The following is a 27,317-nucleotide window of genomic DNA, read 5'->3' as shown; positions in this document are numbered from 1 at the left end:
CGCCTAACCTAGTTTTAATGAAGGGGCCGAACGTCGACTATAAATACATTACATATTTTCGTGTAATTAATCACCCTTTGTCTGTATTCGGCTTTGTAGGCTAGAAGTATTGGATCCTGTATGGAGCCGCGGGCGCCCGATGATGGGAGCTACATGTACACCTACACTATGCAAAATTGGAGCATTAAAGGGGTTGTTTAGGGTTAAATAAAGCATATACATATATACATACACACAGCCCATGGACAACAGTGGTGCAGGCCCTTCTTTCTAATCTGCGTTCTGTTCTCGGCCATGAAGGAGAAGCAGCTACAGCCTGGGGTGTTGCTGACCATCTTCTACATACCTCTATGTCCATACAGCCCTGACACCTTCGCGGGGCGTCATATTGTGCACACTACCTGCTATTCCCCCCGTCGCAGCACATCCAGCTCTGCATGTTCCTCAGTAAAGCCCCGATGAATGTCTGAGCCGCACCATGAAACCACCAAGTGCACACAGTAGACTTGTGACGACACGTACGACCATAGACTTCAACAGAGATGAAGAACTCTTGTTTTTGCAATCTTTTAGCTTTGTGCTTCAGGCATGTTGTGGGCATAGGTGGTTCAACCAGTGCCGACATAGGTAAAATTCTAAAAGTTTAAAGGGGTAGTCTGGGGAAATGGCTGAATAGGTAAACGGCTGGGATGCGACCCCTGAGATCTACCCCGGTCACCAGAAGGGGGCACTTTTGGAGCAAAGTGGCAGTGCACACGCTCAGTGCCATTTGGATTTTTCCGCCAGCCCCATAGAGAATGAACGGGGCCGCAGCCGGGCATCCGACCCGCCACTTCAGGTCGTAACATGGATAATCATTCCCCCCTAGGAGAAAAAGTCCCTATTCTGTTAATTAGTTCAGGTCCCAGAGCTTGGACCCCCACCGTTCAGTAATTTATCCTATGGACAGGTGAAAATTGCCCTAAATACGTAAGATTAATGTCAGCCGAACCCATCAATATCTAATGTGTATGTGAGCCTCGGACTGCCGATGGCATCGTCTCCAGGAGGTGTCTGGCGACAGCCCTCTCGTACAGAATACAGGATCACCCGGCCGAACGAGTGCTCCTGTGTACAACCCCTGGCAAAAATTATGGAATCACCGGCCTTGGAGGATGTTCATTCAGTTGTTTAATTTTGTAGAAAAAAAGCAGATTACAGACATGGCACAAAACTAAAGTAATTTCAAATGGCAACTTTCTGGCTTTAAGAAACACTAAAAGAAATCAAGAACAAAAAATGTGGTAGTCGGTGATGGTTAATTTTTTAACCAAGCATAGGGGAAAAATTATGGAATCACTCAATTCCTGAGGAAAAAATTATGGAATCACCCTGTAAATTTTCAAACCCAAAACTAACACTTGCATCTAATTAGATCTGCTTGTTAGTCTGCATCTAAAAAGGAGTGATCACACCTTGGAGAGCTGTTGCACCAAGTGGACTGACATGAATCATGGATCCAACACGAGAGATGTCAATTGTAACAAAGGAGAGGATTATCAAACTCTTAAAAGAGGGTAAATCATCATGCAATGGTGCAAAATAATAATAATAATAATCTTTCTTTATATAACGCCAACATATTCCGCAGCGCTTTACAGTTTAACAGTTTCAAACACAACAGTCATAGGTAACAACGTTAACAATACAGTAATAAAGCAAAATAAGACAAAATAATGCAAAAGATGTTGGTTGTTCACAGTCAGCTGTGTCTAAAATCTGGACCATATACAAACAACATGGGAAGGTTGTTAAAGGCAAACATACTGGTAGACCAAGGAAGACATCAAAGCGTCAAGATCGGAAACTTAAAGCAATATGTCTCCAAAACAGGAAAAGCACAACAAAACAAATGAGGAACGAATGGGAGGAAACTGGAGTCAACGTCTGTGACCGAACTGTAAGAAACCACCTAAAGGAAATGGGATTTACATACAAAAAAGCTAAACGAAAGCCATCATTAACACCTAAACAGAAAAAAAACAAGGTTACAATGGGCTAAGGAAAAGCAATTGTGGACTGTGGATTACTGGATGAAAGTCATATTCAGTGATGAATCGCGAATCTGCATTGGGCAAGATGATGATGCTGGAACTTTTGTTTGGTGCCGTTCCAATGAGATTTATAAAGATGTCTGCCTGAAGAGAACATGCAAACTTACACAGTCATTGATGATATGGGGCTGCATGTCAGGTAAAGGCACTGGGGAGATGGCAGTCATTACATCTTCAATAAATGCACAAGTTCATGTTGATATTTTGGACACTTTTCTTATCCCATCAATTGAAAGGATGTTTGGGGATGATGAAATCATTTTTCAAGATGATAATGCATCCTGCCATCAAGCAAAAACTGTGCAAACAATCCTTGAAAAAAGACACATAAGGTCAATGTAATGGCCTGCAAATAGTCCGGATCTCAATCCAATTGAAAATCTTTGGTGGAAGTTTAAGAAAATGGTCCATGACAAGGCTCCAACCTGCAAAGCTGATCTGGCAACAGCAATCAGAGAAAGCTGGAGCCAGATTGATGAAGAGTCCTGTGTGACACTCATTAAGTCCATGCCTCAGAGACTGCAAGCTGTAATAAAAGCCAGAGGTGGTGCAACAAAATACTAGAGATGTGTTGGAGTGTTTTTTTGTTTGTTTGTTTTTCATGATTCCATAATTTTTACCTCAGAATTGAGTGATTCCATAATTTTTTCCCTATGCTTGGGTAAAAAAAGTAACTATAAGGCTATGTGCACACGTAAGAAAAGAGGTGCAGAATTTTCTGCACAAAATCTGCATCTCCTGGCAGAATCCGCAGCTGCGTTTTTAGTGCGTTTTTTGTGCAGATTTTATTTCTATAATGGAGGGTGCAGAAATGCTGCAGAACTGCACAAAAGAAGTGACATGCACTTATTTGAAATCTGCAGCGTTTCTGCGCAGATTTTTCTGCACCATGTGCACAGCTTTTTTTTTTCACATTGATTTACATTGTACTCTAAATCAGGGGTGTCAAACTGCATTCCTCAAGGGCTGCAAACAGGTCATGTTTTCAGGATTTCCTTGTATTGCACAGGTGATCATTTAATCACCTGCACAGAATGATTCCAGCACCTTGTGCAATGAGAAGGAAATCTTGAAAACACTCATGGTTTGAGGCCCTCGAGGAATGCAGTTCGACACCCCTGGTAAATCACAGTGCAGTTCTGCAGCAGAAAAATCTGCTGCAGATCTGCACCAATTCTGCACTAAATCTGCATCGTGTGCACATACCCTTACTGACTATCACATTTTTTGTTCTTGATTTCTTTTAGTGTTTCTTAAAGCCAAAAAGTTGCCATTTGAAATTACTTTAGTTTTGTGCCATGTCTGTGATCTGCTTTTTATCTACAAATTAAACAACTGAATGAACATCCTCCAAGGCCGGTGATTCCACAATTTTTGCCAGGGGTTGTATGAGAGAACTGACCCGATGGCCGCCGGCAGAACCATCCATCGGCCGACAGCCACCTAATGTGTATGGGAGGCTTAACTGGTTTTCATTGGGCAACCCCTTTAAGGGCTCCTTCTTGTCTGTAATTTTTCTTGTAGGCAAAAAATGCTTGAGTCTCATCAGTGTTCTGACTAGAATCTGCAGAATTTGGTCACAGTTTTATCAGTGTCCTGATCAGAGTCAGAAGAGTTTGGTGAGTTTGATCAGAGTATGCAGAGTTTGGTCACAGTTTCATCAATGTTCTGATCAGAGTCAGCAGAGTTTGGTCACAGTTTCATCAATGTTCTGATCAGAGTCAGCAGAGTTTGGTCACAGTTTCATCAATGTTCTGATCAGAGTCAGCAGAGTTTGGTCACAGTTTCATCAGTGTTCTGATCAGAGTCAGCAGAGTTTGGTCACAGTTTCATCAGTGTTCTGATCAGAGTCAGCAGAGTTTGGTCACAGTTTCATCAGTGTTCTGATCAGAGTCAGCAGAGTTTGGTCACAGTTTCATCAGTATTCTGATCAGAGTCAGCAGAGATTGGTCACAGTTTCAAAAATGTTCTGATCAGAGTAAGCAGTGTTTGATCACAATTTCATCAGTGTTCTGATCAGAGTGAGCAGAGCTTGGTCACAGTTTCATCAATGGTCTGATCAGAGTCAGAAGAGTTTGATCACAGTTTCATCAGTGTCCTGATCAGAGTCAGCAGAGTTTGGTCACAGTTTTATCAGTGTTCTGATCAGAGTCAGCAGAGTTTGATCACAATTTCATCAGTGTTCTGATCAGAGTCAGCTGAGCTTGGTCACAGTTTCATCAATGGTCTGATCAGAGTCAGAAGAGTTTGATCACAGTTTCATCAGTGTCCTGATCAGAGTCAGCAGAGTTTGGTCACAGTTTCATCAGTGTTCTGATCAGAGTCAGCAGAGCTTGGTCACAGTTTCATCAATGGTCTGATCAGAGTCAGCAGAGTTTGATCACAGTTTCATCAGTGTCCTGATCAGAGTCAGCAGAGTTTGGTCACAGTTTCATCAGTGTTCTGATCAGAGTCAGCAGAGTTTGATCACAGTTTCATCAGTGTTCTGATCAGAGTCAGCAGAGTTTGATCAGTTTCATCAGTATTCTGATCAGAGTCAGCAGAGTTTGATCACAGTTTGATCAGTGTTCTGATCAGAGTCAGCAGAGTTTGGTCACAGTTTCATCAGTGTTCTGATCAGAGTCAGCAGAGTTTGATCACAGTTTCATCAGTGTTCTGATCAGAGTCAGCAGAGTTTGGTCACAGTTTCATCAGTATTCTGATCAGAGTCAGCAGAGTTTGGTCACAGTTTCATCAGTGTTCTGATCAGAGTAAGCAGAGCTTGGTCACAGTTTCATCAATGGTCTGATCAGAGTCAGAAGAGTTTGATCACAGTTTCATCAGTGTTCTGATCAGAGTATGCAGAGTTTGGTCACAGTTTCATCAGTGTTCTGATCAGAGTCAGCAGAGTTTGATCACAGTTTCATCAGTGTTCTGATCAGAGTCAGCAGAGTTTGGTCACAGTTTCATCAGTGTTCTGATCAGAGTATGCAGAGTTTGGTCACAGTTTGATCAGAGTCCCGATCAGAGTCAGAGGAGTTTGGTCACAGTTTCATCAGTGTTCTGATCAGAGCCAGCAGAGTTTGGTCACAGTTTCATCAGTGTCCCGATCAGAGTCAGCAGAGTTTGGTCACAGTTTCATCAGTGTTGTGATCAGAGCCAGCAGAGTTTGGTCACAGTTTCATCAGTGTTCTGATCAGAGCCAGCAGAGTTTGGTCACAGTTTCATCAGTGTCAGAGGAGTTTGGTCACAGTTTCATCAGTGTTCTGATCAGAGCCAGCAGAGTTTGGTCACAGATTCATCAGTGTTCTGATCAGAGTCAGCAGAGTTTAGTCACAGTTTCATCAGTGTTCTGATCAGAGTCAGCAGAGTTTGGTCACAGTTTCATCAGTGTTCTGATCAGAGTATGCAGAGTTTGGTCACAGTTTCATCAGTCTCCTAATCAAAGAATGCAGAGTTTGGTCACAGTTGCATCAGTGTCCCGATCAGAGTCAGAAGAGTTTGGTCACAGTTTCATCAGTGTTCTGATCAGAGTCAGCAGAGTTTGGTCAAAGTTTCATCAGTGTTCTGATCAGAGTCAGCAGAGTTTGGTCAAAGTTTCATCAGTGTTCTGATCAGAGTCAGCAGAGTTTGGTCAAAGTTTCATCAGTGTTCTGATCAGAGTCAGCAGAGTTTGGTCAAAGTTTCATCAGTGTTCTGATCAGAGTCAGCAGAGTTTGGTCAAAGTTTCATCAGTGTTCTGATCAGAGTCAGCAGAATTTGGTCACTGTTTCATCAGTGTTCTGATCAGAGTCAGCAGAGTTTAGTCAGAGTTTCATCAGTGTTCTGATCAGAGTATGCAGAGTTTGGTCACAGTTTCATCAGTGTTCTGAGCAGAGTCAGCAGAGTTTGGTCACGGTTTCATCAGTGTTTCTAGAATAAAAATAAATAACTGATGGAGGTTTCTACAGCTTCTCATATCAAACAATCTGTGAAAACCAGACAGTACACAGATGGCATCCGAGTGCTGTCCAATATTTTTCACGGACCCAGAGATTTGCATTGGTGAGTTTTATTGGACACTTGGATTAATATTGGACAAGTCTCCGCACTTTTGTGTGGACCACTCAGTCCGACGAAAAAAAATCTGACAAGTGAACATCCTCGTAGATTTTCATCCTAGGTACAAGAGTTGAAAATATGGATATTACCCTATGAGAAAAACGGACGTGTGAATGATACCAAACAGAGATGATGAGAACTACAGCTGTAAAAGAAGCCCCAGTGACTACAACCTTGGGCACATGAGTTCTGGGTCATGACGGATATACTGTACACCCAGGCACGGAAATCACGAATATACGCACAGGTTGGAGAGTCATAACGGATATATTCACAGGTTTGGGGGTCATGACAAAAGTAATGGATCCATTGTAAGGCAAATTCAATTTATCATAGGTCCGTCAGTTTTCAATGTCAGGTGTAAATTCTCTTTTTCTAACGAATACAGAACAGAAGCTTAATGCTACATTTTTCCACATTTGCTTTAGTTCTTTCCGTTCAGTTGCTGTTTGACAGATGGAATAGGGGAGCTGGCAGAGAGCTGCATCTACGGACATTTGCCTTCACCTTGGCACAAGTCCAGGCCTCCGATCCGATAAGTAAACTGGTGTAAACTCGACCACAAAAGTGGCGTACGTGACTTTTTTACATTCTCCGTGACAGTGAATAGGATGTAAACATAAGGATGAATGACCTCGGGGAGATCAAAACATCCAACACCGCGGAGACACCATCACGTTTCTCAACGCAGTGATCCAGAACACTGCCCCCATCCCTTATGGGAAATATGCAAATGCATGTAGAAAAGCCGCGGAGACACCATCACGTGTTTCTCAACGCAAGCAATGAATAGCCAGACCTTTCACCGGGAAGGAACAACCACGGGAAGGGCAGCATCCAATAAAGGAAAACCACCTATACCAAAACATGGTATCCATCCACAGACAGCTGTTTCGGGGTATTTGTCCCTCTCCGAGGTGTTGGATGTTTTGATCTCCCCGAGGTCATTCATTCTTATGTTTATAGCCTTTTCACCAGGCACTGCTCCTAATAGCCAGTTTCCTACTCCACACTGATGAGGGGCAAATACCCCGAAACAGCTGTCTGTGGATGGATACCATGTTTTGGTATAGGTGGTTTTCCTTTATTGGATGCTTTCCTTCCCGGTGAAAGACCTGGCTATTCATTGCTTGCGTTGAGAAACACGTGATGGTGTCTCCGCGGCTTTTCTACATGCAAGTGAATAGGATGTGACATATGGTAAATGACATGAAATGATAATAATGAAACAAATTGAGGCAAGTTTTTTTGCAGATTTGGTTGTGGCCCCAGTGCAAAACATTGTTTAGAACACCCTCAATTTGGCCCATGTGTTCTCCTCTTTTCGCTTTGTAAATCTTAATTTTATCTGGGGTCTGATATGTCATGTTTTCTGCAGTAAATGTTATGGAAAATCTGGGGTTCAAGCTGAACGCCTTATTTTTGAGCCTTTATACTACCTGGCGTTGCTTCCTGCCAGCGACACATTCTCCAAAATGCCGTGCACCCTGTTGGAAACATCGATCGGTGCACTGTGCATACTCTGTGCCAATAATGGTAACTTTCCCCAGTTATGCGCCATTTCCTACATTTTGGAGCAAATTACAACAAAATTCAGGAGAATTTTACTTGAAAGTGATTTTTTTTGTTACATGCACTGCAATTAGGCCTCATTTAGACGTAGGAAAAACGGACAGATAATTCTGATCAGAGTTTGGTCTGAGTATCATCAGTTTTTCTCTTATTCCGATGTCATCCGAGGGTGGTCCAAATTTTTCACGGACCCATGCACTTGCGCTGCCGATTTTGATCGGATGCTAGTAATAAGATCGAACATTTCTCTGGTATTTACCACGGACCACTCGGCCAGAGGAAAAAAAAATCAGAAATATGCGCAGGCCCATAGAATATCATAGGTATGAGTGCTATAAGTGAAAACTACTGGTATGATAAAATTGGATGTGTGAATTATCCCTTATGCTCGGCCTCGCCAATCCCCTGCTGATCTCGTTTCGGCACTCATCTGGCCTCAAGCTTATTGGTTCCATTTTCGACACACCAGAAGTTGCCGAAAATGCCTGCTTAGCCAATCACTGGATGAGGAGGGTCATCGCTGCAGCCAATAATGGGCTAAGCAAACATTTCCACCATTCTAATAGAGAAGGACAGAGACAAGCGGAAACTGGGTAACTGTGTGAACAGGATCCGAAGGGGACCGGTGATGCAGACTATCCATTCTTTCATTATTTTAGGGCAGTCAAAGATATTTCCCAAAATAACCCCTTTAAATTTCACTTGATCAAAAACATCGGACATTAAAACTGTCCGTCAACCAATCACAGTGGACTTTTGACAGCGGTGAAGAATTGAATCTGATCTCTCATTTTTGGCCTTTCGATTGGAGTCCACATCTCCGCACCATCCAGAATATCTGCAGAGTTTCAACAACAAGAACATTTTAACATGGCCGCGTAATGTGTACTCAGCTCCGCCGCAAGCCATGAAACCTAATACAGGAAACCCAGAGTATGAATTTCACGTTGGTATCCTGCCCCTAAGAGCAGATCTAATGACTCCAATAAACATGATTTCTATTTTGTGAGACAGAATCTCAATAAGATATTAACGAGGCACCAGGAAAAGAAACCACGAACTTGACAGACTTCATTTATTTCCCCCCACCACAGGCCCACATAGGTTTCCCAGAATGGGTGGGAAAAGCCCTACTGTTTATCTGCCTTCCAGTCCCGATTCCATCCACCCTCTGAAAGTTCCCGGCCAAGTTTCTGCGTTCGCCTCTTGGCTTATGAGCCCACCACGAAGTACTTTCACACACACACCGCAGTCCACAAGAACATGGGCCCCGTCCAAGAACCCGAGCGGCTTGTACAACAACTCCCAGATAGCATTACTTGCGAAAGCAAAGAGACTCCAGGGTCATTAGTAAGAGATTGGAGAAAGGAGGGCGAGGGAAGCCGGCATGGGAAATGTGGCAGACGTTGGCATCTTTTAACATGAAGAATGTAATCACTTGGTCACCGGCCAAAAACACGACATAAGCAAATGTGTATATCTGTAATAAATTATCGTCACAACATGAATCATTATCCGGCTGCTGTTAGACATGGATTATGGGATAGGCCACAACTGAAACACACAATATTACATTTACTCAGTTTTATTAACAAACTACGCTGTCTATGACCCCCCATATCGCCCACCTTCAAAACCCACTTAAGATCCCTTCTACAGTTACCTCCTGTATTATACCCCAGAGCTGCACTCACTATTCTGCTGGTGCAGTCACTGTACACACATTACATTACTGATCCTGAGTTATATCCTGTATTATACTCCAGAGCTGCACTCACTATTCTGCTGGTGCAGTCACTGTGTACATACATTACATTACTGATCCTGAGTTATATCCTGTATTATACCCCAGAGCTGCACTCACTATCCTGCTGGTGCAATCACTGTACACACATTACATTACTGATCCTGAGTTACAGTTAGGTCCATATATATTTGGACAGAGATGACATTTTTCTAATTTTGGTTATAGACATTACCACAATGAATTTTAAACAAAACAATTCAGATGCAGTTGAAGTTCAGACTTTCAGCTTTCATTTGAGGGTATCCACATTAAAATTGGATGAAGAGTTTAGGAGTTTCAGCTCCTTAACATGTGCCACCCTGTTTTTAAAGGGACCAAAAGTAATTGGACAATTGACTCCAAGGCTATTTCATGGGCAGGTGTGGGCAATCCCTTCGTTATGTCATTCTCAATTAAGCAGATAAAAGGCCTGGAGTTGATTTGAGGTGTGGTGCTGCATTTGGAAGGTTTTGCTGTGAAGTAAACATGCGGTCAAAAGTGCTCTCCATGAAGGTGAAACAAGCCATCCTTAAGCTGCAAAAACAGAAAAAAACCATCCAAGAAATTGCTACAATATTAGGAGTGGCAAAATCTACAGTTTGGTACATCCTGAGAAAGAAAGAAAGCACTGGTGAACTCATCAATGCAAAAAGACCTGGGCGCCCACGGAAGACCACAGTGGTGGATGATCGCAGAATAATCTCCATGGTGAAGAGAAACCCCTTCACAACAGCCAACCAAGTGACCAACACTCTCCAGGAGGTCGGCGCATCAATATCCAAATCTACCATAAAGAGAAGACTGCATGAAAGTAACTACAGAGGGTTCACTGCACGGTGCAAGCCACTCATAAGCATCAAGAATAAAAAGGCTAAAAAACATCTAAAAAAGCCAGCACAGTTCTGGAAGAACATTCTTTGGACAGATGAAACCAAGATCATCCTCTACCAGAATGATGGAAAGAGAAAAGTATGGCGAAGGCGTGGTACAGCTCATGATCCAAAGCATACCACATCATCTGTAACACACGGCGGAGGCAGTGTGATGGCTTGGGCATGCATGGCTGCCAGTGGCACTGGGTCACTAGTGTTTATGGATGATGTGACACAGGACAGAAGCAGCCAAATGAATTCTGAGGTATTCAGAGCCACACTGTATGCTCAGATCCAGCCAAATGCAGCCAAACTGATTGGTCGTCGTTTCATACTACAGATGGACAATGACCCAAAACATAAAGCCAAAGCAACCCAGGAGTTTATTAAAGCAAAGAAGTGGAATATTCCTGAATGGCCAAGTCAGTCACCTGATCTCAACCCAATTGAGCATGCATTTCACTTGTTAAAGACTAAACTTCAGACAGAAAGGCCACAAACAAACAGCAACTGAAAACCACCACAGTGAAGGCCTGGCAGAGCATCAAAAAGGAGGAAACACAGCGTCTGGTGATGTCCATCAGTTCAAGACTTCAGGCAGTCATTGCCAACAAAGGGTTTTCAACCAAGTACTAAAAATGAACATTTTATTTAAAATTATTGAATCTGTCCAATTACTTTTGGTCCCTTTAAAAACAGGGTGGCACATGTTAAGGAGCTGAAACTCCTAAACCCTTCATCCAATTTTAATGTGGATACCCTCAAATGAAAGCTGAAAGTCTGAACTTCAACTGTATCTGAATTGTTTTATTTAAAATTCATTGTGGTAAAGTCTATAACCAAAATTAGAAAAATGTTGTCTCTGTCCAAATATATATGGACCTAACTGTATATCCTGTATTATACCCCAGAGCTGCACTCACTATTCTGCTGGTGCAATCACTGTGTACACACATTACATTACTGATCCTGAGTTATATCCTGTATTATACCCCAGAGCTGCACTCACTATTCTGCTGGTGCAGTCACTGTGTACATACATTACATTACTGATCCTGAGTTACATCCTGTATTATACTCCAGAGCTGCACTCACTATCCTGCGGGTGCAGTCACTGTGTACATACATTACATTACTGATCCTGAGTTACATCCTGTATTATACTCCAGAGCTGCACTCACTATTCTGCTGGTGCAATCACTGTGTACACACATTACATTACTGATCCTGAGTTATATCCTGTATTATACCCCAGAGCTGCACTCACTATTCTGCTGGTGCAATCACTGTACACACATTACATTACTGATCCTGAGTTACCTCCTGTATTATACCCCAGAGCTGCACTCACTATTCTGCTGGTGCAGTCACTGTGTACATACATTACATTACTGATCCTGAGTTATATCCTGTATTATACTCCAGAGCTGCACTCACTATCCTGCGGGTGCAGTCACTGTGTACAAACATTACATTACTGATCCTGAGTTATATCCTGTATTATACCCCAGAGCTGCACTCACTATTCTGCTGGTGCAGTCACTGTGTACATACATTACATTACTGATCCTGAGTTATATCCTGTATTATACTCCAGAGCTGCACTCACTATCCTGCGGGTGCAGTCACTGTGTACATACATTACATTACTGATCCTGAGTTACCTCCTGTATTATACCCCAGAGCTGCACTCACTATTCTGCTGGTGCAGTCACTGTGTACATACATTACATTACTGATCCTGAGTTATATCCTGTATTATACTCCAGAGCTGCACTCACTATTCTGCTGGTGCAATCACTGTGTACACACATTACATTACTGATCCTGAGTTACCTCCTGTATTATACCCCAGAGCTGCACTCACTATTCTGCTGGTGCAATCACTGTACACACATTACATTACTGATCCTGAGTTACCTCCTGTATTATACCCCAGAGCTGCACTCACTATTCTGCTGGTGCAGTCACTATGCACATACATTACATTACTGATCCTGAGTTACATGCTGTATTATACTCCAGAGCTGCACTCATTATTCTGCTGTTGCAGTCACTGTGTACATATATTACATTACTGACCCAGTACTGATCCTGAGATATATCCTATATTATACTCCACAGCTGCACTCACTATTCTGCTGGTGCAGTCACTTTCATACATTACTTATTCTATACTGATCCTGTTTTACATCCTTCATTATACTCCAGAGCTGCAATCACCATTCTGCTGCTGCAGTCACTGTGTACATACATTACATTACTGATCCTGAGTTACCTCCTGTATTATACCCCAGAGCTGCACTCACTATTCTGCTGGAGCAGTCACTGTGTACATACATTACATTACTGATCCTGAGTTACCTCCTGTATTATACTCCGGAGCTGCACTCACTATTCTGCTGGTGCAGTCCCTGTGTACATACATTACATTACTGATCCTGAGTTACATCCTGTATTATACCCCAGAGCTGCACTCACTATTCTGCTGGTGCAGTCCCTGTGTACATACATTACATTACTGATCCTGAGTTACCTCCTGTATTATACCCCAGAGCTGCACTCACTATTCTGCTGGTGCAGTCCCTGTGTACATACATTACATTACTGATCCTGAGTTACCTCCTGTATTATACCCCAGAGCTGCACTCACTATTCTGCTGGTGCAGTCCCTGTGTACATACATTACATTACTGATCCTGAGTTACATCCTGTATTATACTCCAGAGCTGAAAGTCTCCCATTGCTGACTATTTTCAGGACCTCTGCTTGCTGTCAGAGCCATTGCTTTATATTCCTGGGCGGCAGAAGGGAATATTGTTTAGAGAGACTGATCGCAGCTAGATGATCTCTCTTTGCTGTTGCGCCTGCTGCACATTTTCGGGTCAGTCTTTGGATGCTCCCAATGGCCGTTTCCATTCATTGACAGGAAATACAGATCTTGAAAGTGCACAGCTGACATACAATATATATTAGAAGTTACTGATTGATGTGAAGACTTTACTCCAGTATATATTAATGACCTGTGTCGCCCCTGTATACAGCCCCATCTAGCCCCTCCGCCAGCTGCAGACACCCGACCGATGGCGGCAGTCACTTGCACATTGTATACGTCTTTGTGACGGCTGCCAGCACAGCAGGAATGACGCGATTTTCCATGGATGTGACCAGAATACCTTTTTTTTTTTGCTTCCTTAGGGCACATTACCTGGTTCAGAAAAATTTGGCAGATATGACAATGATGTTAGTTATGAGGGAATGTCAGGCCGAGTCCTAATGACAAAGATCGCACTGTCTCCACTGCGGTTTACTTCTCGTCAAGCACATTATATACGGCTGACAACGGCCAAGTTGTGAGATCAGACAATCGCTGCTAAAGAGGCAGGAAACCGGTCATTCCTGTAAGACACATCGGTATATAAAGATTCAGCGTCACTCATAAAGAGGACCATCACCGGATATCACAATACAAACCGTGTACATTGTTAGATCACTTAGACCTGATGGGGCTGGTGTCCCTACTGTGAAAATCCATATTAGAAAAGCTGCCATCAAAATTTATAATAATATTTTTAGCAGTTCAATGTATAAAAGTCTCAATTCAAGTTTAGGATTTAAAATCCATATCAGAACAGGGATGTAAAGTAAGTTCACCGGCCTCATCAAGTCTGTGAAATCTACTTCATAATGGATCGTGAAATCTGGTGCCAGATCCGCTTTAGTCTTCAGGATTTTCATCTGTTACCCCAGAAAGAAAAATGGTTACAAAGAGCGTCTCTCTCTCGGGCAGACATGTCCTGTCCTGCATTTCACAGACAACTCACTGATTTCAATGGGAGCTGTGTAATACTGAATTTCCCCTGTGGGGGCACTGCAGGAAAACTGAACACTTACTGCCCGTTTTACACATGAATTACATCTGATTAATGGAGGTCCCAGCAGGGGGATGGCTGTGTGGACAACATCTACTTGTCAGACGAGCCCATTGACAAAGTAGAGAACATCTTTAGGGTGAAACGTCTTTGTTAATGTACACTGTGAATTAAAGGGTGTGTCATGTTTTTAGGCACCACCATTATTAGTACATTTCCAAATGCTTTCTAATTGCCCAATCACTGTTACCACAGCCCAGTTATGGATTGTCTAATGGTCGTAGTGTCTGGTTACTCCATAGAGCCAAGGCCTCCAAATATGAAACAGTAATTGGGGCCTACAAAAATGATCATCATTCTGGAAGAAACTGCATCTTCAGTCATTTTAGAAGAAAGAGGCAAATTTCCCAAAAGTTCTGAAGAACCTCTACCACCATGGCAGCCGGCATAGCAGTCGATATGGCAGAGAAAAAAACAAATGCCGATGGCTAGGAATTCAAAGACCAAACATATCACCAAGTTTTCATGCCCATCGTGTCACCAATGGAAGGTGGTCATGGTGAACTTGGCCAGATCCTAAGTTGATCAACGGGATTCCAAAACTAATTTGATACCTAACATACATAAACTTGAGTTTAGGTTCTCCGTGTCACAATGGATCTACACTAGAGTTGAGCGAAAAGGTTCCCTAGAACCTGTTCAAGAAGCCACACTGGTTGTCCATGTCCACCAGGTTGGTGCAACATCATCGTTATAGCATGACATTGGGCCAGGCCTACTAAGCAGAAGAGGTGCTGGGGATGCCGACAAGTAGGAGGTTCACAGGGCTCTGGTTCAGGGTCCATGCAGTACTGAAATCTTTATTCTCAACTGTGATCTGCATATGAGGGATGTATATCAATAAAGCTGTGTAGAAGACAACCTTCATTAGACCAAGACGACCTTCATTAGACCAAGACAACCTTCATTAGACCAAGTCTCGTTTGGTAAGACAACAACCCTTGCAATACTTAAAGTGGTCAATGAGATCTTAACCATTTTTATGCCTCATGCAAAACTTGAGATACCCCAACCAAACCTTGTAAAGTCTACGAAGAACATCCAACATGGCACCACACCAGAACGGTCTACTCTACAACCACCATGTCTTTTCCGCAGACCAGTCTGACTCTGTCCCACTATTCTCACCATTCAATGCTCAGTGATCGTGGTCTGAATGCGGGCTGCTCCAGCGGTGCGGGCTCAGCATCGTTCTTCTTCTCGGACCTCTCCTTCAGTGACAACCTGTGGGTTAGCTTTGAGAAGCCTCCAGTGGACCTGCGGGTGGGATAAAAACAGGAGGTGTTACTGGAGCCTCCTGGACAACTCTCCTTCTTCGCTGCTCTCAGGACCAAGGACAGAGCATCTATGGGTCTTCTCAGGGAAAAAAAAAATCACAATTTCTCCCACTAAGCCATGACGGTTCTCCTTAAATAATAGAAACGTTGGAGAATGGTACTGTACCGCATTGTATCACCGGCTATTTATAGAGTGCACAGACTGTGCTGCAGCAGCGAGATGAATCATGGCAGATATGCAGTGTCTGTGCAGGCATATGTAACCAATACCACTGACAGTAACATGGACAACCCCTACCAACACACACAAACAACCAGCGCTCGGATGGGCTGCGACGTCCGCTCGCCCCGGGGTAACGGCTGAGCTTTCAGGATGGTCAAAGTCTTGACTGAAAACAATTGTAACCCAAGGAGAAATCACATTATGCGATCTCAGTGAGGCGGCAGCTTCCCTTTGGGCACAAACTTAGTGCTTGTGTGTATGTGCGATGGACGTGCGCGTATAGATGCAGCTGCGAGCGCTGCACAAGCAAATGGAGGAATTCAATAACCCGCTTCATTTATAAATGGACTGCGATATGATGAGCCGCTCTCGAGGGAAGCCCCGATATGTCTGCGAGCGGAATGAATGGTTCATGTGCAGTGAAGCCCTGCGCATAATTCAGTTCTTTTCCTGCCATTCCCCAGCATCGACTTAAACCTCGCGCCCTCAGCTGATCCGCCTGTCAGTCTGAGGATACTTAACGCACATTTATCACCTTCATGGCTCTGTCTAATGCTTCAATCTCACCCTTGTTAATAGGTCTAGTAATTATAAGCCGCGCTGCTTTATAGAACATATCCCGGCTAAAAGACTGAAAAAAATAGATAGATAGAAAGATAGATAGATAGATAGATAGATAGATAGATAGATAGATAGATAGATAGATAGATAGATAGATAGATAGATAGATAGATAGATAGATAGATAGATAGATAATAGTTAGATTATAGATATATGATAGATATTAGATAGATAATATATGGATAGATAATAGATATTTAATAGATAGATAATAGATAGATGATAGATAGATAATAGATATATGATAGAAAGATAGATAATAGATGGATAGATAATAGATAGATACATGATAGATATATAATAGATAACGGATAGATAATAGATGCTAGATAGAGGATAGACAATAGATAGATAATAGAGGATAAATAATAGATAGATGATAGATAGATAACAGATAGATAATAGATAGAGGATAGATAGATAGATGATAGATATATGATGGAAAGATAGATAATAGATAGATAATAGATGATTCATAGAGGATAGATAGATAATAGATAGATCGATAGATAATAGATGAGAATTTCACCCCTTTATCACATTGCTCTGCCCTAACATGGCATACAGTATAATGGCCACAGCCTTTGTACGATCTCCGCTTGCTGTAAGTGAATGGAACCCTGTACACAAATGCATGGAGATTATACTCTGGACTTGCTTCTTTCTATTATTTGGGGTTAGTCTACGTCTTATCTGAAGGTGCAGGGATCTATTTTTATTGTTCTTTTAGCATTTATTTCTGTCCCTGGCCGTTTCCCACCACCTGTCACCGCTTCCTTTACTAACATCCTACTGACATGGAAGCAATAAATAATGGAGTAAGGACAGGGAGTAAGACAAAACACATACTCTCATTAGCAGACATAGAATGTGATGGTCTTTACCCAGAATCCCCTGCGGTGGGGGACCCACGGTGATGCGTCTTTATGACTACATGGCAATGTACATTTTTCGGGCCCCCTATGGGATCGACCTTCATAACTGTTCTTTGACGATGAAAAGTTGAGCGCGGATTTCACATCTCATTTCAAGTTGTCAGCCCCAATGATTATCTGGAATTTGTGATGTCAGCTGGTTGTCAAAATAAGCTCCGGAAGGGAGATGGCGGCACGTTCAGCCCCGCTGCTGGGTATTGTTCGGCTCTGCTTCATCCAGAGGAGCCGCTATGTGGAGCGCAGCGACTCTTCCCTCATTAGCGGGGGGAGTTGCCGAATGCAAAACGGGAGCACCAAAGGGAATAAACGAGGGGGGCAATGAAGTGAAGAATGCTTTTATTAGAGGATTTTTCGAGCAGCGTCGGTTTTGGTTTTGATCTTTACAGAGATATATGACCTATACATCATGCAGGGAAGAACGGAGCCACTGTCTAGTATGGCCGCAGCCCGGTCTGGGTACTGATCTTGGATGGGGGTGCGTTATGTGCTGGGTGGGTTCTGTCCATCTCCTCTACAATCCCATCATGGCTGGAACGTATCCAAACCAGTGATCAACTTCTCAGCCTAGGCTTCTATCCCAAAGGGGGCAAACCCTGAATCCCCCATATTGGCCCCAACAGTCAAGGTTGGTCTCCTCTCTTTAATATTGGGGATCTGTGAAGGACTCTGCATAGGCAGAAATAAGGAACACTGGGCAAAGGCCTGTCTTTGTGGTTCCAGTCTGACCGATATAACTATGCTCCACGCTTTTTACAATGGCAGGAGCCCCGCATAGACCTGGAGTCAGACCGTGGTCACGAAAAGGCCAAACAGTAATAAATAAAACCCACATTTTTCTAGAATAGAAAAATAGTGACAAATGGGTTAATGTCAAGTCCTTCTTCAGGATTTCAGTCTCGCTTTACAGCGCTGCATTGGAAGTCTAAAAATCTGTAATTATATGAGTAAAAATGTCAGCACTGCTGCTTGGTTCCCTATAATAGAGGGCATACTCAATTCAGGACCCCTCCATGAGTCTATGAGCCCAAGGAACTAATCTCACTAGTCGCTGGCACAAAAGGAGGAAGCGACAGGACATGTAGGGGGTAGATATGCCCTGTCCTTGTGTTTCCATTAGGACTGTAGCAGATATTATATCACAGCACTGTACTGTGTCATTCCTATCTTCAAAAAGGGGAAGGTGGACCCAGGGAACTATAGGCCGGTGAGTCTGACGTCTATACCAGGAAAGATCTTTGAACAAATTATTAAACAACATGTATGTAAGTACCTGGATAAGAATGAAGTGATTTACCAAAGTCAGCATGGGTTTGTAACTAATAAGTCATGTCAGACTAACTTAATTTCCTTCTATGACAGAATCACTGACTGGGTGGATCAGGGAAATGCTGTAGATATATATTATATCTTGACTTCAGCAAAGCATTTGACAAAGTATCTCTCACCATCTTTATTGAAAAAATGACTAAGTATGGAATGGACAAGGCAACTGTTAGGTGGATTCATAACTGGCTTAGTGATCAGACCTAAAGAGTGGTCGTAAATGGCTGCACATCCAGTTGGAAGACTGTCTCAAGTGGAGTACCACAGAAGTTCTGTCCTGGGCCCTGTATTGTTCAACATCTATATCAATGATTTGGATGAAGGTATTGAGGGTAAACTAAATACATTTGCTGATGACACAAAGCTAGGAGGGATAGTTAATACTAGGGAAGAGGAGAGAGAGGATTCAAAAAGATATAAATAAACTGGAGCAGTGGGCAGCAACTAACAGAATGGGTTTTAACAAGGAAAAATGCAAAGTACTACATCTAGGCAATAAAAATGAAAAAATCATTTACAGAACAGGATTCATAGGGCTAAGCAACAGCACATGTGAAAAAGACTTGGGTATACTAATAGATCACAGACTGAACATGAGTCAACAGTGTGATGCAGCAGCAAAAAAGGCAAATGCAATTCTGGGATATATTAACAGAAGCATACAGTCTAGCTCACGTGAAGTCATTATTGCCCTCTACGTGTCTTTGGTCAGACCTCATCTGGAATACTGTGTCCAGTTTTGGGCACCACATTTTAAAAAAGACATCAACAAACTGGAGCAAGTTCAGAGAAGAGCGACCAGAATGGTGACCAGTCGGCAAACCATGTCCTATGAGGAACGGTTACAGGATTTGGGAATGTTTAGCTTGCAAAAAAAAAAAGACTGAGAGGAGACTTAATAGCTGTCTACAAATATCTCAAGGGCTCTCACAATGTAGAAGGATCATCTTTATTCTCATTTGCACAAGGAAAGACTAGAAACAATGGGACGAAACTGAATGGGAGGAGACACAGATTAGATATTAGAAAAAACTTTTTGACAGTGAGGGTGATCAACGAGTGGAACAGGCTGCCATGAGAGGTGGTGAGTTCTCCTTCAATGGAAGTTTTCAAACAGAGGCTGGGATGATTTAGTGAATTCTGCTTTGAGCGAGCAGGGGTTGGACCAGATGACCCAGGAGGTCCCTTCCAACTCTACCATTCTATGATTCTATGATTCAAGGAACACGTGGCTGGTACTGCTAGCAGGGGCACTGTGGCTGACAATACATTGACATGGTTTTATGGTGGGCACTCTGTGTAAATACTGTGGCTGGCACTGTATAATACCTTTCTTGTAGAGATCTGGTGTGCCAGTGATTAAAAATCTGATGTAGAAGCCATATGCAAATAAGATTGGAAGTGCTCTGTAGGCGGGTCTATGCAACTGGAACTAACGGTTGAATAGATAGGCGTGTGCACAGCCAGAGTAGGCTCCCACACCATTACCATATATTAAGAGACTTGGCACTCAACTTAAGTGATCAGATAATTTAATGTTGTCCACACTAGTAGTAAGTAAAACATTTTGGTCTTACATTAGACCTTCATCAGTTACAGGACAAAGTAAGGTTATTAGATCAGGTGGACCAATAATCTTGGTTGGAGATCACTAGATCATTAAAAATTCTCTGACATGAAAAAGTGGGGCAAGGGTTGTCAGACCTGTGCACATATAGGGTTAAGTGAGACGTGCCTCAGTGGCACTATTATCTCTTATGTCCCCATTGGCACATACGCCTGAATCCCGTTTTGCAGGGAGGTTCACACACAAGCCCGAACGGAGCCACTGAATAGGTGCCTGAAAAAGAACAATTAATCACACTTTCACGAAGCTCAAGCTTCCTCTTTACAAAGAGGTTCTGCAGCAGATGAGACATGTCAGGCTTTTCTCTCTACTTCTACTTTTTGGCTAAGAAAAACAAAGAGTATTAAAAACCATAGTGTGAATTGGGTGTAACTAAAGAAACACAGGGCAAATCCAGAGATATCAGAGCGCCTCGGGCTCTCTGGTAACTGCAGCTCCGGTTTTCCTGTTCCATGTGACATTGAAGCTCATGGTGGTCAAGGTTCGGTTCCAGGGATCGGACCATAAAACAGACATTGTATCAGCGTCAGGCTAAATACAATTGTATCCGATTAAATGAGAATCGGTCGAGTATTAATATTCAGGCAGCCGCCATTAAATCTTATTTCCACCTTCTTAGATGGGATATTTTCAGACAGACACTTTTGTAAATACAAGAAATTTAGCAATTTACCATTTAAAAAAATGTGAAGTCTTAAGACATTATCAGCTTTATTTTCTTTACAGCTTGTTGCCTTGGAGACCGACCACCGCTGCTAGACAGCAGAACATGCTTTTTTTTTTCCTCTAATGAGCTTGTAAGCACTGTTTTGAAGCTGACCAGGATCGCGCAGTTATCACTTTTCTTATTGTTTTCAGCGTATTGTTGTGGAGACCGACCAATGCTGCTGTCTAGCGTTTAAGGGTTGCACTGAAACTTCCTGGGATTAAGAGCAATCCTGGATAGTTTAAAAACTTTGTTTACAAGCTCAATAGAAGAGAGTTTGTAAACGCTGGTGATGTTCTGCTGTCTAGCAGTGGTGGTCTGTCTCCAAGGCAACGAGCTGTAAACAAAAGCATGAATATCTCAAGAATGGCTGACGTTTTTAAAAGGCAGTAAATTGCAAAATTGCTTGTACTTCCACTCACTCTCCGAGAATAGTTATGTAGATAGATAGATAGGTAGGTAGATAGTCCAAAGCCAGGGGATACCATGAATGCAGGACCGATGTTCGTGAGCCCCATTGTGAACAAGGACTGATGTGCAGCGCTGTGGAACAGGTTGGCGATACATACAAAAATAAAATAGATACAAAGGGATACACAAAACAAAATATCTAAAAATGGCTTGATAATGTCTGTGACCTGCAGATGGAGGGGTATGCGGCTACTTCTATCAGTTGGAGGGTTACAGGGTGCCGCAGGTACTGACAATGAACAGATCTGCTCCGCTTCCCCCTTTAGTGGCCCAGGCTTAGGACCATCTCACATATCGCTCCCCTATTTCGATCTGCCGTACGGAATGGGAGTCAACATATGTTAATGAGGTTTAATAATAGCGCAGGCGAGAGGACGCAATTATTGCACCTGTCATCAGCCAGAGAACAGGTGTACGCTCGGCAAAGCAGTCACTTCATCGCGAGGGATCGATGGCGGTATTAGGTTTTGGGATTGCATTTCTGAATAAATAGTTTTAAACACAGAAAACAAGACCCTCGGCGGTAGACCACCATAGACGGGTATCCTGCATTACTTTCTGCCCATCAGTGTCGATACAAGAAACTCGGAAACAACTTCCACTACGAGCAAGTGACTTTTACATATAAAACAGCAAAGTACAAATGAAAAACCTTAAGCAACATTTAGTAATGTCCCCTTGTCATCCATAGCATGACACATGGGTTTCAACGGAGAGGTGGCTGCATTTTCTACAGCAGAGAACATGGAACCATGTCATCATTCATAATGGTAAATGTGGCCACTGACGGCTAAACGGAAGTGGTGGGTGTGGGTCATGATTCGGTGGGCGAGAATCTCAACGTGTAAGCTTGCAATGCTCCTTTAAGGATGGGCTGTCACCAGCACAAACGTGGCCAGGTTTTGCTCTTATAATATTCCCAGTTCTCCACTGATTATTCCACTTTTTTCCTTTTAGAAATCCGCCATACAGTTCCAGAGATATGAGGCTTTTTATTTAGTGCTACTTTTTATGTTCTATACCAAAGGGGGGGTGTCTCTTAAGAGTTTATGAGGGCGTGTCTTTAAGAACTTCTGCATAATTACCCTGTGAGCCACGCCCCCTTAGGTCATAAACATTAGCAGTAAATAAGGCCCATATCTCTGGAACCATATGGCAGATTTAAAAAAGACAAAAACTGAAATACTCAGCGAAGGAGAATGAATAAAATAAGAGTGAAAACTAACTTGGTAATAAAACCCCTTTAAGAGCAATTTGTAGGTCTCTAGCTTGGTGATGGTGGACATTATGCTGCCGATGGCTGGTGTATACACTACTAATCTAAAGTCTAATATCTACATAATATATCAATATGCAAATGAAGAAATAGTGTCAGACCACGTACTGAAAAGCAATTTTATTAACTTGCAGAGAAGGGGACTAACATAATCCTGGAGCGCTTCACTTACTTGTCGATGAGAGCGATGCAAACCTTGCTCGACTATTACAGAAAGTGCGGAGTCCACGTCAGATGTTCTTATTAATAGAGGGATCTGCACAAGGGCCAAGAAAGGTAATGAGAGGTACCTTCCCCGGAGTGGAGAAGAGTTATTGCAGGATAACCTAAGACGGGCTGTAACTCCATCCTGTGGACGTCTTCTGGACCCGAATCAAATAATGGGGGGAAAAAAACGCATGAAAATGACAGGCGGGTGTTTGTAGCAAATGGGAACAACAGATGGAGACGGGGAGAGGAGTCTCTTGACCCGGGCGTCCCGTGTTCCTGCTCCGAGCAGGATGTGCCAACCACCTGTTGGGGGTTAATCTATGGTTTTTCAGCAAGATACTGTATCTATTTCTGCCACTCGGTCTTGTAACAACTTTGCAGTGGGTTCGATAGATGCAATGAATATCCTGTAATCGGATCGTACCATGCAAATGATGGAAACCCGCGTTATTCTCCGTCCCCGCTCACTTGCATTAACACTTACCTGCTCTTACTCTACCCTGACTCCTTGTCCACCTCCAGGAGAATCTAGGATCCGTTAACAGCATCCCGGCACATCAGTTATGTGGAGGAACTTGATGCGTCACCTGTCCGTCAGCAGATTCCTCGCTGCCCATTGTGGTCCCCCCGACTCCCCTCGTACCTATGGCTGCTCACCTCTCTATCCCTCTCGTTCTTACTCTTTTCTGCCCCTCTCTGTCGGTCTTTTTTCCCAATCTTGTTTCTATAGAAACTAGATTAGCTGGGGGAGGGGGGGGGGTGGACTGTCACGGCCCCATGTGACTAAGATTCCAATACTGAAGAATCTCTCCACGTTTTTTGCTGGATACAGGCTTCTTTACATAACAACAAGCCATTGTCGCTGGTACCCGAGGAGTGAGAATTGGCCGACGGGGAGACAACACGACTCGTAGGTTAATCGCATGGGGCCGACAAAGGATGTACAGGGTCCACGGAGCCCCTACAGTAATCTACGCCCATCGGCAGGGCACGGGTCTATCATTAGTGGTGGAAGTTGTAACCCATGTCTATACTGCTCACATACATGACAAGGCCCCATTATACACACACGACGGGGTGCCCCATTATACATATACATGACGAGACCCCATTATACAAATACACAACGGTGCCCCATTATACACACACACACAGGACGAGGCCCACTCACATGACGGGGTGCCCCATTATACACATTCACGACGGTGCCCCATTATACACCCACAACAGGGTGTCCCATTATATACACACACACACACACACACACACACACACACAACAAGGCCCCATTATACACACACAGGATGAGGCCCCATTATACACACACACAGGACAGTGCCCCATTATACACACACACACAGGACGAGGCCCCATTATACACTCACATGATGGGGTGACCCATTATACACATACACGACGGTGCCCCATTATACACACACAACGGGGTGTCCCATTATACACACACACACACACACAACAAGGCCCCATTATACACACACAGGATGAGGCCCCATTATACACACACACACAGGACAGTGCCTCATTATTCACACACAGGACGAGGCCCCGTTATACACTCACATGATGGGGTGACCCATTATACACATACACGACAGTGCCCCATTATACACACACAACAGAGTGTCCCATTATATACACACACACACACACACACAGGATGAGGCCCCATTATACACACACAGGACGGTGCCCCATTATACACAAATGACGGTGAACCCCATTATTCATATGCATGACGAGGCCCCATTATACAAATATATGATATGGCCTCATTATACACATATATGATATGGCCCTATTTTACACATACACAACGGGGTGCCCCATTATACACACACACACAACGAGGCACCCCATTATACACACATATGACGGGGTGCCCCATTATACACATCCATGACTATGCCCCATTATTTATACACATACAGGTGCATCTCATAAAATTAGAATATCATCAAAAAGTAAATTTATTTCAGTTCTTCAATACAAAATGTGAAACTCATATATTATGTAGAGTCATTACAGACAGAGTGATCTATTTCACGTGTTTATTTCTGTTAAGGTTGATGATTATGGCTTATAGCCAAAGAAAACCCAAAAGTCATTATCTCAGTAAATTAGAACACCTGCTTGAAAATGATTTTAAAATCTGAAATGTTGGCCTACTGAAAGGTATGATCAGTAAATGCACTCAATACTTGGTCGGGGATCCTTTTGCATCATTTACTGCATCAATGCAGCGTGGCATGGAGGAGATCAGCCTGTGGCACTGCTGAGGGGTTATGGAAGCCCAGGTTGCTTTGATAGCAGCCTTCAGCTCGTCTGCATTGTTGGGTCTGGTGTCTCATCTTCCTCTTGACAATACCCCATAGATTCTCTATAGGGTTAAGGTCAGGCGAGTTTGCTGCCAATCAAGCACAGCGATAGTGTTGTTTGTAAACCAGGTATTTGTACTTTTGGCAGTGTGGACAGGGGCCAAGTCTTGCTGGAGAATGACATTTCCATCTCCAAAAAGCTTTTCGGCAGAGGGAAGCATGAAGTGCTCTAAAATATCCTAGTAGACGGCTGCGCTGACTTTGGTCTTGATGAAACACAGTGGACCTACACCAGCAGATGACATGGCTTCCCAAACCATCACCGATTGTGAATATTTCCACTAGACCTTGGAAATCAAGGTCCCAGACTCTGGAGGAAGAGTGGAGAGGCCACAATCCAAGCTGCTGGAGGTCTAGTGTGAAGTTTCCACAATCAGTGATGGTTTGGGAGCCATGTCATCTGCCGGTGTAGGTCCACTGTGTTTTATCAAGACCAAAGTCAGCGCAGCCGTCTACCAGGACATTTTAGAGCACTTCATGCTTTCCTCTGCTGACAAGCTTTTTGGAGATGGAACTGTAATTCTCCAGCAAGACTTGGCCCCTGTCCACACTGCCAAAAGTACCAATACCTGGTTTACAAACAACAGTATTGCTGCTTGATTGGCAGCAAACTCGCCTGGCCTTAACCCCTTAGAGTATCTATGGAGTATTGTCAAGAGGAAGATGAGAGACACCAGACCCAACAATGCAGACGAGCTGAAGGCTGCTATCAAAGTAATCTGGGCTTCCATAACCCCTCAGCAGTGCCACAGGCTGATCGCCTCCATGCCACGCTGCATTGATGCAGTAATTGATGCAAAAGGTGCCGCGACCAAGTTTTGAGTGCATTTACCGATCATACATTTCAGTAGGCAAATATTTGGGATTTTAAAATCATTTTTCAAGCTGGTGTTATAAAGTATTCTAATTCACTGAGATAATGACTTTGGGGTTTTCATTGGCTGTAAGCCATAATCATCAACATTAACAGAAATAAACACGTGAAATAGATCACTCTTTGTGTAATGACTCTATATAATATATGAGTTTCACTTTTTGTATTGAAGAAGTGAAATAAATTAACGTTTTGATGATATTCTAATTTTGTGAGATGCATGTTTACATGTTGAGTTGCCCCATTATACACATACACAATGAGACCCCATTATACACACACGACTGTTGCCCCATTATACACATATAAGACAAGGCCCCTTTATACACACATACATGACGGAGTGACTGATACACATACATGGTAGGGCACCTCATTATACACATACATGACATGACACCTCATTATACAAATACATGACGGAGTGCCCCATGTTTTCATTATACACATACATGATAAGGTGCCCCATGATATCATTATACAAAACACGACGAGGCCCCATTATACACATACTGTGCATGATGGGGTGCCATGTTATTAACCTACATGGTAAGGCCCCCAATTATACACACTCGACACGGTGCCTAATGATACACACATGATGGGGTGCCCAAATATACACATACATGAGGTGGTTCCCCATTACACAAATACATGATGGGGTGCCCCATTACAGACATACATGACAGGGTGCCCAATTGTACACATTCATGATGGGTGCGCCATAATAAGCACATGATGGGGTGTCCCATTATATAGATACACAATGAGGTGCCGCATTATACACATACATAACGGGGTGCCCAATTAAACACACATTATGAGATGCCCCATTATGCACATACATGATGAGGTGCCATTATACACACATGACGAGGTTCCCCGTTCTACACACGATGAGGTGCTTTGTTATGCACATACATGACAAGGTGCTCTATTATAAACACACGAGGTACCCCATTATACATATATATACACATATATAACGGGGTGCCCCATTATTCACACACACGACGAGGTGCCCCGTTATACACATTCAGAAC

General features: G+C 43.1%; 1 protein-coding gene across 6 annotated transcripts in view; it reads right to left on the bottom strand.

Moving 5' to 3' along the window:
- LOC143785632 (ankyrin repeat and fibronectin type-III domain-containing protein 1-like) overlaps nucleotides 1-27,317 on the bottom strand; it is a 269,138-nt gene that overhangs the window by 85,272 nt on the left and 156,549 nt on the right. For 3 of the 6 annotated variants that reach the window (XM_077274664.1, XM_077274660.1, XM_077274663.1), the window contains one exon: nucleotides 15,464-15,592. The exons of 2 other annotated variants lie outside the window; for them this stretch is intronic. In XM_077274664.1, coding sequence (XP_077130779.1) covers nucleotides 15,464-15,592 — 129 coding nt within the window. Of the gene's footprint in view, nucleotides 1-15,463; nucleotides 15,593-23,488; nucleotides 23,719-27,317 lie in introns of those variants that run through there. One more of the 6 variants, XM_077274666.1, reaches the window with a different exon arrangement.

Source organism: Ranitomeya variabilis, chromosome 7 (genome assembly GCF_051348905.1).
Source record: "Ranitomeya variabilis isolate aRanVar5 chromosome 7, aRanVar5.hap1, whole genome shotgun sequence".
NCBI classification, from domain to species: domain Eukaryota; kingdom Metazoa; phylum Chordata; class Amphibia; order Anura; family Dendrobatidae; genus Ranitomeya; species Ranitomeya variabilis.
Note: the sequence above shows the minus strand (reverse complement) of the source record. Positions and strands in the feature narration are given on the sequence as shown.